Source organism: Littorina saxatilis, linkage group LG15, assembly GCF_037325665.1.
Source record: "Littorina saxatilis isolate snail1 linkage group LG15, US_GU_Lsax_2.0, whole genome shotgun sequence".
In the NCBI taxonomy this organism is placed as follows: domain Eukaryota; kingdom Metazoa; phylum Mollusca; class Gastropoda; order Littorinimorpha; family Littorinidae; genus Littorina; species Littorina saxatilis.
Window position 1 is genome coordinate 17,598,267 of NC_090259.1, and position 12,760 is coordinate 17,611,026.

Here is a 12,760-nt window from a genome sequence, read left to right on the forward strand (position 1 = left end):
TTGGTTGCGGGTGCTATTTTTAGTGTCTTTCGTGTGTGCATTTTTATTTTTGGCATGTGACATCACGGAAGTGGTTGTTGATTGGTTGGAAGTAAAAACTCGCGAGACTCATCGTGATCTGACGCTGATCCGAAGGTAAAGGTCACTCCATTGAACTCAGGTTGCCCATGCTGTCACAGAACAGAAGAGAATGACAGAGTGTATGGAAAGTTCCGGGGACCATCCCGTGGTATGCACATTTTATCGTTTGTGAACACGTGGTTAACCAAACGAATTTAGTATAAATGTATGTGTACGGACTCTTTGCCCAGTACTTTCGATGGGTGGTGGTTTGTAAAACACTAGCTGCATGCATGTAACATTCTTGCCTGCGACTAATTAACTCTGTATAAGTGGGTATGGGACAATGTTTTAGACCGACGGTTAACCACACGCCAACCCACACATACACACACACACGTTGGACCACCCACACCAAGTCCCCCATTGGGCTTTATGACCCCTTCGTGCCACTCACTGGGGGGATCTTACTTAACCAGGCATGGGAATTGTAAAAAGTAAAATAAAAAGGCTGAAAATGTGTAAGTAGTAGCAATTGAAGACGCCAAGCGTCAAGTCGACGGTGCAAAGCACTGCAGCGGCTAGCCCCATAGGCGGGGTACGGCATGCCACCCCAGAATTTGTTTTCTCCAAAGAACCCATATGGTGCAATTTGGTGTCATCTGAGCTCCAAGTTCGCCATTAAATTCAGTTTTTTTGCCTCCCCAAATTATTTTGTCGGCGGATACTTTCGCTTTTTCGGCGGAACAAAATTCGGAGGAAATTTGCCTTTCGGCGGACAATTCCCATCCCTGATTACCGTAAACTTAATTTAGATGGTGATGTTGCAGTGACATTTACTGATTCAGGAGATACCCCTCCCCCACATACACACACTATTTTCTCAGTCTTCTCTTTGCTTTGCCATATTTTTTAGTTGGTAAACTGTAATGAAAAGCAGCTTGATGTAATCAATTCAATCTTTTTCGGCAACCATCTGTAATTTAAAACAATCAATCAATCAATCAATCAATCAATCAATATGAGGCTTATATCGCGCGTATTCCGTGGGTACAGTTCTAAGCGCAGGGATTTATTTTAATTTTTTAATTTTTTTATGCAATTTATATCGCGCACATATTCAAGGCGCAGGGATTTATTAATTTATTTATGCCGTGTGAGATGGATTTTTTTTACACAATACATCACACATTCACATCGGCCAGCAGATCGCAGCCATTTCGGCGCATATCCTACTTTTCACGGCCTATTATTCCAAGTCACACAGGTATTTTAGTGGACATTTTTATCTATGCCTATACAATTTTGCCAGTAAAGACCCTTTTGTCAATCGTGGGATCTTTAACGTGCACACCCCAATGTAGTGTACACGAAGGGACCTCGGTTTTTCATCTCATCCGAAAGACTAGCACTTGAACCCACCACCTAGGTTAGGAAAGGGGGGAGAAAATTGCTAACGCCCTGACCCAGGGTCGGACTCGCAACGTCTCGCTTCCGAGCGCAAGTGCGTTACCACTCGGCCACCCAGTCCTCACAACAAGTCGCGTAAGGCGAAATTACTACATTTAGTCAAGCTGTGGAACTCACAGAATGAAACTGAACGCACTGCATTTTTTTACAATGACCGTAGTCCGCCGCTTGTGCAAAACGGAGTGAAACTGACGAGCCTGTTCAGCGCGGTAGTGGTTTCGCTGTGCTGCATAGCACGTTTTTCTGTACCTCTCTTCGTTTTAACTTTCTGAATGTGTTTTTAATCCAAACATATATATATCTATATGTTTTTGGAATCGGGAACCGACAAGGAATAAGATGAAATTGTTTTTAAATCGATTTCGGGGAATCCCCAGAAAAGTGTAAATGTATACCTTGATTAAACTGCTCAAAGACAGTTTATTCTCATGTGTTTTATGTTTTTGCAGCTTGAAGAGTTCCTGCTGCATCACAGCTGTGACACTGCAAAAGCACGGCTTGCGTTCCATGTTTACTTGAATCTTGCAGAAGGTAAATGCCTTGTTTGATTTTTTTGGACAAATTGGAAGAGGTGTGTATCCTTTGCAGAAAAATTATCTGTTCTAATTATCTTTACCATTTTACCCAGCTCAGGCAAAATCAACTAATGAACCAAACTAATAGTGAAGCAATACCATGGAATAATATTTAAGTACCACTGAAAAGTTTGTGTTACCTGATCAAGTAGAAATACATGTACTGAACTGAAATGAGTTTTTTCCTTCAAATTTTTACACGTTTGATTGCACTTCGTTTCGTGAAGTGATGGTTTGGTCTTTCCATCCATTCTTTGCCAATTTGAAATACATCACTAGCCAGATAAAAAATACAATGTAGTTACCACTGCAATGAGTTTTAAGCTCATCTGTTTTACTGCAACTTTAGGAAATCAACAGTTCCTTCATATTTTGTTTGAATGTCAAGAGCTGTAGCTGCTGTTATTAATTTGTGCACATTGTTTTTCTTGTTCTCTCCTTCCTTGTTGTTTAAGATCATTTTAATGTTGAAGTTTGTTATTACATTATTTATTTTTCATTTCTTAGTGATGCGTTAGTTTACTTGTTGTACTTGACTTCAATGCCTCTGGATTCCCAGGGAATTATGCTACATAGGCCCACAGAAAAAAAGTTAACAAAAAGTTTTTGATATATGTACATGTTTATATATATATATTTGTATCAGTGCGAGGCTGGCGAGATGTGAAACTCCATTTCTGCAAGAAACTGCAGACACCCTTTGTCACTGGAAGACCGACCTTGGGAGGTGACCTTGAGGCTGCGTTTCCAATGGCGATGGAAGATTCTTTGACACACCAGCAGATCCAGTCCTTGTTTTCATCCTTGTCTGCGGATGATCACAGTTTTAACAGGTAGCAGAAAATACACAGTACATGTACCACTGCCAAATGTTGAATTTTAGTGTCCATTTTGTTCTGTTATTACTGTTTGAAAGCGCCTAAAGGCTGCTTGTTTGGTGAATATCGCTTTATAAGAATTATATATTTTTGATTACCTCCCTTGACAGTTTCGCTGCATGACATCTGTTGGCACATTCATTGTCATGAAATTTAGTGCATGTTTGAAACACCATGAGGCTCGTTGTTTTGCAGTTAATAGCGCCATATAAGAATTATGGGCGGGGATGTAGCTCAGTCGGTAGCGCGCTGGATTTGTATCCAGTTGGCCGCTGTCAGCGTGAGTTCGTCCCCACGTTCGGCGAGAGATTTATTTCTCAGAGTCAACTTTGTGTGCAGACTCTCCTTGGTGTCCGAACACCCCCGTGTGTACACGCAAGCACAAGACCAAGTGCGCACGAAAAAGATCCTGTAATCCATGTCAGAGTTCGGTGGGTTATAGAAACACGAAAATACCCAGCATGCTTCCTCCGAAACCGGCGTATGGCTGCCTAAATGGCGGGGTAAAAAACGGTCATACACGTAAAATTCCACTCGTGCAAAAAACACGAGTGTACGTGGGAGTTTCAGCCCACGAACGCAGACAGAAGAAGAAGAATTATTACTTGTATTACCTCCCTTGATAGCTTTGCTCGATGAAATCTCCTGTTGGCACTTTTATTGTCATCACCTTCATTGCATTGTATTCAGTTAGTTATTGTCTAAGCTAATGGTATTACATGCAGTATCAAAATCTCATAGACAAACGTCTCTTCATGGGATAGGGCCAACTATGCTTGCGTGATGCGATCGTTGAAGGGAGGTACAATATTCAAAATGGAGCTGAACACTTTCAGAGTTTCTTTAAATGCTGTTGAAACTTGAAGTGAAAATGCTTTTTGGCCGCATTAGAAAGGGAATAGAGCATGTCATTTTTTGTACATGCTATTTTACATCTTTTTTTAAAAATGTTTTATACATGTACAATGTATTTAATAGCTTAATTTTGCAAAACAGTGGTTTCGTTAAAAAAAAAATATGGCAGAAATGAAGTAGACATAAACAGACCAAAACCTTGTGAAGAACAGGTTTCTCATGACTATATTTACCACATTGATGAAATTGTTTAATACTTTGCTTGATGTATACTATACCCGAAAGTTAACCTTTACGGTGTTTTTGAAATTGTTTCATACTTTGCGTGATGTATACTACACCAGAAAGTTCACCTTTACGCCGTTTTATATTTCAAAGACCTCTTATCAGTTATCCAAATGTTCTTTTTCAGAGTGATGTTGGCAGTATGTGCGTCCGACACAAGTATCGTGTATTACAAAGTGTCCAATGACATTGTGAAACCAGAACCGTTGGATGCCAGCGACGCCCGAAAGCAAGAGTGGGAACAACGTGCTGCAAAGCGGAGGATCCAAGCTGCAGAGTGTATTGAAAGCTACTGTCAACACCAGTCGCAACAACATGATGAAATGCCTCCATAAAATATTTATTATACACGGGAACCCCCATTTTAAGTACTTTTTGTTCAGATTCTGTTACTTGCCGATGAAAATTAACCTCCTGTAAATTTACACCTCCAGGAGCTAGTGCACAAGAAAACAAAAATGGAGGCCGTTGTGTTAGGCTGTCATTTCGAAGATGCAACTTTCTTTAATAGGACGGTTATAGTGCATGACCTGCACCAATTAAGCATAGCTGCCAACCCTCCCGGATTTTCCGGGAATCTCCTGAATTTTACAACTTCTCCCTGCTCATATTCAAGACTAAACGGTCCCCGGGGATCCCCTGGCTCCTGGATTTTGACTTCAGAAGGTTGGCAGCTATGATTAAGGGATGACGAAAAAGTATTTCAACTCGAGATCCTTTTGAAGTAAACTTTGACTGAAATTGTTTCCAATAACAATCATATTTTACGACATTGTCATCACAAATTTTTTTTACTATTGATCAATGCCTGTTTTGTCTGTCATACTTGATAGCATCCCTCATGTTTTGACATATCGTCAGTCATCTTTTAACCTTCACCCGACGTCGTTATTGACTACACACGGGATTCAAACTCACGACCTCCCGATTAGGAGGCCGACGTCTTTTCACCATGCCACTGTGCCCGTGAAAGTGATGTAAATGTTAAAGGCACAGTGCAGCTCACAGCCTTCGTTTTGCGTTTTTGTTGCAGCTGAGTGCATTTACAGTTCAAAAATCCTCCCATGGTAGTAAAACAAACCCAAAACTACCCAACGACGACATCTGTGAAGCTCGACAGTTTCTTGTTCACGCGAGTGCATAAATTAACCTAGTTATTACGTTGGTGTTTGGTCGGAGTTCGATGCAACTGAGTGATTCCGGCTTCCCTTTTGTTTTACACAAACTCATGATGACGTCTGACATAGTTTGCTTAGTGACGTGTCTTTTTGTGCATGATGTGGTGATCTACCTGATCTAAATTTAGATCCAAAAATAGGTCAAGACCAGCCGGGTCCGAGTACGAAATTAATTCGTAAAAAAATCGCAGTTCTTGACTCTTTGGGTGCAAGTCAATGAAACTTGGTAGTTCTTCTAACGGATAGCTGCCTGAGGTATGACTAAAAGCCCCAGGGGCTCCGTGCACCTGGATTTGACAAGTTCAGTACCTTTAAGCCTTACATCTTGTACTGTGTCTGCTCACCATTTCATAACAGATGGAGAAAAAAGGGAGAGAGGGAGAGCTCTGGGTATCTACACAAGTTCGTGGGTGTATGCGCAATACATATTTCACTCCTCAATAAAACATTGAGCAATGATACAAAACAATATGAAGACATTTTAGGTTTTTTTTTAAACGGGACTTTCGATTGGTCAATTGTGAGTGTAGAATGAATGTGTGTGTGTGTGTGTGTGTGTGTGTGTGTGTGTGTGTGATCGATTCATTTGTGCATGCTACAATGTTTTATTTTTTTTCTGTGTCACCTTTCAGAATTCGTTCTTGTACAGTGGGTAAGAAGGTCAAGGACATTGTCTTGTCAAAAACAATGTACAGTGACTGATGCAAGGAGTGTTAGTTATAGTTAGCTGTTGCTTTTTGGGTCCAGGGGACCATTTAGGCCAAATCAGGACCCCATGCAACGAGTGTCTTTGTCTTCAATGTTCATAGTAAAAAGTTACATGTACTGTGAAATTTAGATCAATGGCTTTCTCCAGTCCACAGCTTTCATCACCACAGGATACAGCTGCCATTTCAACGCTTTCCCCATCGACTGGGTGGCCGAGTGGTAACGCACTTGCGCTCGGAAGCGAGTTCGACCCTGGGTCAGGGCGTTAGCAATTTTCTCCCCCCTTTCCTAACCTAGGTGGTGGGTTCAAGTGCTAGTCTTTCGGATGAGACGAAAAACCGAGGTCCCTTCGTGTACACTACATTGGGGTGTGCACGTTAAGGATCCCACGATTGACAAAAGGGTCTTTCCTGGCAAAATTGTATAGGCATAGATAAAAAATGTCCACCAAAATACCCGTGTGACTTGGAATAATAGGCCGTGAAAAGTAGGATATGCGCCGAAATGGCTGCGATCTGCTGGTCGATGTGAATGTGATATGGACTGGGTGGCCGAGTGGTAACGCACTTGCGCTCGGAAGCGAGAGGTTGAGAGTTCGACCCTGGGTCAGGGCGTTAGCAATTTTCTCCCCCCTTTCCTAACCTAGGTGGTGGGTTCAAGTGCTAGTCTTTCGGATGAGACGAAAAACTGAGGTCCCTTCGTGTACACTACATTGGGGTGTGCACGTTAAAGATCCCACGATTGACAAAAGGGTCTTTCCTGGCAAAATTGTAAAGGCATAGATAAAAATGTCCACCAAAATACCCGTGTGACTTGGAATAATAGGCCGTGAAAAGTAGGATATGCGCCGAAATGGCTGCCATCTGCTGGCCGATGTGAATGCGTAATGTATTGTGTGAAAAAAATTCCATCTCACACGGCAGAAATAAATCCCTGCGCCTTGAATATGTGCGTGATATAAATTGCATAAAAAAAAATTGAAAAAAATCCCTGCGCTTAGAACTGTACCCACGGAATACGCGCGATATAAGCCTAATATTGATTGATTGAATGCGTGATGTATTGTGTAAAAAATTCCATCTCACACGGCATAAATAGATCCCTGCGCCTTGAGTCCGAGTCTGGAGATACGCGCGCGATATAAGACTTCATATATATAACATCATTGTGTAAAGTGGAACCCCCCTTTTAAGACCCCCAATTTAAGACTTCCTCCCTTTTTGGCTCACGTAAGTGTAGCCTATGCGATCGTAACTTTGTCTGTCTGTGCGTGCGTGCGTATGTGCGTGTGTATGTCTGTTGTAGAAACTCTAACATTTGAAGACGTCACATTACATTGACGTCACATTATGACGTAAGAGCGTTAGACGTCACGCGAAGGAAGTACTGAAAGTCTCAGTCATTATTATTTTGAGCGGGCCGAGACTAGTTGGCAGTCGTGTCCCTGTAAGTAGGCTACATGCAGACAGACAGATCTAGTGTCTCGCTTTCTTACACAGTTTCACCTATGCTCTTTCTGTGTGTGTGTGTGTGTGTGTGTTACTGTTTGTCGATTTCTTACGTGAGCCTTGATGGCTTCGCCTCTTGTTATTAAAGTTTTAAGACCTAGTTTTTTTCCTACATTGTCTGTTCATTATCATCTTTAACCTTCACCGTGCTCACAAAATCGTCTTTCTCTATGGAACTATTTGAATTTTTTAATTGAGACAATGTAATCTCTCATCACCATACGAACTTAACATTGCCCAACTTTTGAAAGATTATCTTTGTAAACAAACAAATAAACGATGACGTAATTTGAACACCACAGTCCGGATGATGTGAGCCGTGGACGACCCATATCGAATTACTTGAGGAATTTTACGTTGTTTATCCTTATTTGGATGGCGTGGGTCGTACACGGCCCATAGTCTGCAAAGAGGTGGCACAACGTTTATCCCTATTCGGATGGCGTGGGTAGTGTACGACCCATACTTTTTATGTTGAATCCTTTGGAAAAAACGGAGTGAAACTGACGAGCCTGTTTAGCGCGGTAGTGGTTTCGCTGTGCTACTGAGCACGCTTTTCTGTACCTCTCTTCGTTTTAACTTTCTGAGCGTGTTTTTAATCCTAACATATCATATCTATATGTTTTTGGAATCGGGAACCGACAAGGAATAAGTTTAAATTGTTTTTAAATCGATTTCGGAAATTTAATTTTGATCATAATTTTTATATTTTTAATTTTCAGAGCTTGTTTTTAATCCAAATATAACATTTATATGTTTTTGGAATCAGGAAATGATGAAGAATAAGATGAACGTACATTTGGATCGTTTTATATTACAAAAAAATTTATTACAATTTTCAGATTTTTAATGACCAAAGTCATCAATTAATTTTTAAGCCACCAAGCTGAAATGCAATATCGAAGTCCGGCCTTCGTCGAAGATTGCTTTACAAAAATTTCAATCAATTTGATTGAAAAATGAGGGTGTGACAGTGCCGCCTCAACTTTTACAAAAAGCCGGATATGACGTCATCAAAGACATTTATCGAAAAAATGAAAAAAGCGTCTGGGGATATACCCAGGAACTCTCATGTAAAATTTAATAAAGATCGGTCCAGTAGTTTACTCTGAATCGCTCTACACACACACACACAGACCGACAGACACACATACACCACGACCCTCGTCTCGATTCCCCCTCTATGTTAAAACATTTAGTCAAAACTTAACTAAATGTAAAAAAGACGATTTTTGAAGGTCATAAAAGAGGGGTTCCACTGTACTACACTCACACAGGCACTCCAGATCACACAAACAAACTGACATGGTCTGTTTTTTGTTTCCACCTCAGATAGGTTTGTATTATAAAATGAAACTTTCCATAGAAACTCAACACACACATCAAAAACTCAGGCACACATGAGGGAAAAATCTGATCTGTGATGGAAAATTCCCTAGTCCCAACTGCTCCCTTTCTATTCATATTTAATTTTTTGGGGTAAGAGTTGACAATGCTATTCTTCTTTGGCACAGCCACAATGTGATGCATGTGCATATAGCATGTATTAATTTTACAGCAAGATATATGCACTGCAGTTATTTGAGAAATATTTTCCTTTCAATTTTAAATCATAAAAACTAGTATTTAACAAGAAAAGTCGGAGCATTTCTTGTTCAGCACAACTTCTTCATTCTGCGAAAATAAGTCCCTCATCAATCACACACATGCAGTCATGAAAGTAAACACTTAGGTAGTTTTAAACACTGTCCAGAAAAATCGGTACACAGTTTGCGCAACTTGCACGATACTAAACCACTGAAATCAACCAAGCACAATTCCCTCTCAGCTACAAGGTGATATACCGCTACTTAACAACAATTAACTTTAATGTGATATTACTTATAATAACCTGCCCACAATGCCCATAATGTCAAATTACCTATTCGTTAGAATCTGCTGTCTTCAGTCCTTGAATGTCCCATTCCTAAACTGGCTAATTCCCCTCAGTAGAAAATTGATCACCTAACATGAACGACCTTGACCTAGGCCTTTGCAGCGGCCTTGACCTGTGCTTGTTGGAACTGATGCTGAAGCTTGGAGAGAACATCCCGGTGAGCCTCTTGCTTCTTCTCCAGGTCCTTGATGCTGGCGTCATAGCGCTTTCTGAAAATCAAACATAGCACATATTTGTAAATCGTTTCATTGCACTCAAGAACAGAGTGGGGTCAAGATCAAAGTCAAAGTAAAAGGTGTTACTGTATTTCTATTTCTAAATCTGTGCACTTTGCGGCAACAATTACTAAAAAGGATCCGATTCCCATTGTACAAACCGAAAGATTGCAAATATTTGATGGTAAATGAGTACCGGGGATGGCCAAATCATCCGCCCGGTCGCCAGGGGCGAGTAAAAACTCCGCCGGGCTAGTAGAAACTGCCTGGCAACTTGCCCGGCTGGCCAATTAAGATTCTGGTCAAATGCGACCCTTTAGATTGTACTTTAGAATTTTAAAGCAATATAAACACTGCAGATCAACTTTGGTATGTACCGGGCCAGCGAAATTTCTGCCAGGCTAGTGACTTTCTTGAAGTTACTCACCTGGCTGGCGAGTTAAAATGTTGAGATTTGGCCATCCCCGTGTACACATGTAGCTTATGAAACCAACAGTCAAACTCGAAGCCTGACCAAGAAATAACCATACTCACAGTTCCCCGTTGATGTAGTCTATTCTTTTCTGTACATTGCTGCGTGCTTCTGACAAGTCCTGCTTTACAAGCACGGGGCCCACCAGCTTAAACACTTTGGCTTCTTCCTCCACTCGGTCCAATTCCTGTGTTAACACAATGTGACTATCTACAGTATTCGGGACATATTTCTATTCCGGGTAACCCGCGTTAATTTGGTTATTCATTTATAACAAAACACAAAATTTGATGTTCTCCTGTTGTTGTTTGCTGTTTAATTGAATGTAAATTATGAACAATCATTAAATGTAAGTCCTGAAGCTTTTCCCCACTGGCGGAAAACCAAAATGGTACCAAATAGAATTGGTTGTAACGTCCAATGAAAATGTCACATTGTCAATGTCATTATTCCCATTTTTCTTTTAAGAGTAACTTTCCTTGCAAAGTCTTCAAAATTATATGTTGTACTTTTGAATAAGATATTTGAAAGGTCAAACAAACAAAAAAAAGTTGTACTAGGGTTATAAGGAAAAAAATTGGGTCAGTTGGGTCATCAGAAACATTTTCATTTTTTATTTGTGCCATTTTTTTTGTTTCTGTATTTTGCCTGTGTGTGCACAACGTTGCTCAATCAGTCAATGCTCATTACTCACTAAACATTGCAAAGTTCTGTATACTGCAGACCGTGTATGACTAAGCGAGTCTGACTCGGAGTGCGCAGCTTTATTGCTCTTGCCTATGTTACTGTTACTGGTTAACTGCTGAGTGCTGGTGTGCATTTTGTCACATACATGTATAGAACAGAAGAGTAAAATTATATTTTATAAGATACTGAAAAGATTAAAGATAAAACTCATCCTTGTAGAGTCTACCAGTATCTGTATCCATGAACAAGACAGCAACATACCACACACACACATATCCAGTGTGAATCTATGTCTCTTTCTCACGGTCACACTCACAGACTGAGACACATTCTTACAAACCTCTTTGACCAGTGTGTTTTCATTGAGCTGTGCATCCAGTTTCTGCCGCACTGTTACTGCTTTCTGGATGTCTGGAAGTGGAATAAAAATGGCACTGTCAATAGGTTAACTTTGGGTTATTGTCTATTGGCTCAGATAATGCTGTTTTGTTAAACTTAAAGTGTGATTTTGTTAAGATCAATCTAGCAGTAGCAAAGTGAAGACTGGAATTCAGTTGCACATGTACCTGTTTCTTTGACTTTGTAGGAATCTGCCAATACAAAGACTTTTTGTCAGAGTGTTTATCATTGAGTAATTAGAAAATCAACATTCAAATTGAAAATGTCACACTGTCATTATTTCCATCATTAGTCGTCTATGGCTGTTGAGACTGAGAGGATGTAAATTATACTTTATAATTTTTTTTATAGGAAACAATTGAATTTTGCCGTAGCCTACACAATATACGAGGGTTCGGGGTTTCAACGTTGTATTCCGTTTTAGTGACGCCTGCCCTGAACATTATCTCAACTTTACGTTGCAGCTAGGCCCATGCATGTGTCACTTACAGAAATTAAACAGAGTCTACGTTGCTATGCTCAGTTTAATGTGGAAAATGGAATCTTCACGTGCCTTGCTTTCAGCTCCAATGCTTCTGTCTGAGTAAGAATTTTATTTAGATAGACTGAAATAACATACAGGAAAAACATAAACTGCCTGAGCTTCTCTTCCCCGATTATGATGTTGAGATTTCTCACCTTTTTGGACACCCTGAAACTTTTCTAGTTCTGCCTGTAATCTTTTCTGCGTGCCTTCCGCCATTTTGATGCTTATACCTATAGCAAATGTATCGTCATCTACGATTGGTCAATACCAGCTCGATCAACCAATTGAGAAATGTGTAACAAGTTTCAGCAGTGTAGAAGGGCAGTAACTACATTTTTTCTTGAAATTAAAAAAACAAGTACTTATCTCCCCTGAATATACGTTGCCTTGCCTGCGAGTGCTTATCATGAACATTAGCTTTCAATGATAAAATTACGATCATGTACATTTATAAAAGTAAACTCGCTGGCGTGTTTGTTCACGCGTTGTAAGCTGGATTTCCTTTCTCTCCGTCTTGTTTGCTTTGCGTCCGCTCCTCACCGACTACTCCTCACGGTTGAACTTCAATACTGAAGAGCCTGCCTGTGACGCACTGACTGACGTACTGCCAGCACACACCGCCCGGTCATACACCCACAGGACAAAAACAACAACCCTGAACCAACGAACAAAACAAAAATACCACAGAAATAAAAGAAGCACACAAACGAACATCTACAGTAGAATCCCCTTTCTACACACACACACTGACACACCGTCACACCGTGCCAAGAGTCGGATGAGAGAGAGAGAGGGAGATAGAGAGAGAGAGAGAGAGAGAGAGAGATAGAGAGAGAGACACACACACACACACACTCACACACACACACATACACAGAGATTGACAGACATAGAAAGACTGCGACAGAAGCGGAGAGACTCAGAGGGAGACACAGACACTGAAAGACATACATACACAGAGAGAGAGAGAGAGAGAGAGAGAGAGAGAGAGAGAGAGAGAGAGAGAGA

At 40.6% G+C, this 12,760-nt stretch overlaps 2 protein-coding genes across 2 annotated transcripts; one reads left to right on the top strand and one right to left on the bottom strand.

Annotated features, from left to right (window-relative positions):
- Nucleotides 1–55: 55 nt before the first annotated feature.
- Nucleotides 56–5,772, top strand: LOC138948708 (tRNA-splicing endonuclease subunit Sen15-like). The gene is made up of 4 exons (XM_070320314.1): nt 56–229; nt 1,980–2,061; nt 2,752–2,938; nt 4,251–5,772. Exons 1-4 carry the CDS (start codon nt 191–193, stop codon nt 4,456–4,458), a joined length of 516 nt encoding a protein of 171 aa, XP_070176415.1. The 5' UTR covers nt 56–190; the 3' UTR covers nt 4,459–5,772.
- Nucleotides 5,773–8,817: 3,045 nt separating this feature from the next.
- On the bottom strand, nt 8,818–12,048 carry LOC138948710 (prefoldin subunit 6-like). The gene is made up of 4 exons (XM_070320315.1): nt 11,905–12,048; nt 11,168–11,238; nt 10,203–10,327; nt 8,818–9,662 (listed from the first exon to the last, which is right to left on the bottom strand). The coding sequence occupies exons 1-4, from the start codon at nt 11,966–11,968 to the stop codon at nt 9,542–9,544; spliced, it is 381 nt and encodes a 126-aa protein (XP_070176416.1). The 5' UTR covers nt 11,969–12,048; the 3' UTR covers nt 8,818–9,541.
- Between the last annotated feature and the right edge of the window lie 712 nt (nt 12,049–12,760).

Bases quoted from the DNA above. Each gene is read 5' to 3' on its own strand.
- LOC138948708 (XM_070320314.1), top strand. From the start codon at position 191: ATGACAGAGTGTATGGAAAGTTCCGGGGACCATCCCGTG. The intron at 2,062-2,751 runs GTAAATGCCTTG...TATTTGTATCAG, and splicing joins TTACTTGAATCTTGCAGAAG to TGCGAGGCTGGCGAGATGTG. The intron at 2,939-4,250 runs GTAGCAGAAAAT...GTTCTTTTTCAG, and splicing joins GATGATCACAGTTTTAACAG to AGTGATGTTGGCAGTATGTG.
- LOC138948710 (XM_070320315.1), bottom strand. From the start codon at position 11,968: ATGGCGGAAGGCACGCAGAAAAGATTACAGGCAGAACTAGAAAAGTTT. The intron at 11,239-11,904 runs GTGAGAAATCTC...TTCCACTTCCAG, and splicing joins GTTTCAGGGTGTCCAAAAAG to ACATCCAGAAAGCAGTAACA. The intron at 9,663-10,202 runs GTGAGTATGGTT...TTTGATTTTCAG, and splicing joins GACTACATCAACGGGGAACT to AAAGCGCTATGACGCCAGCA.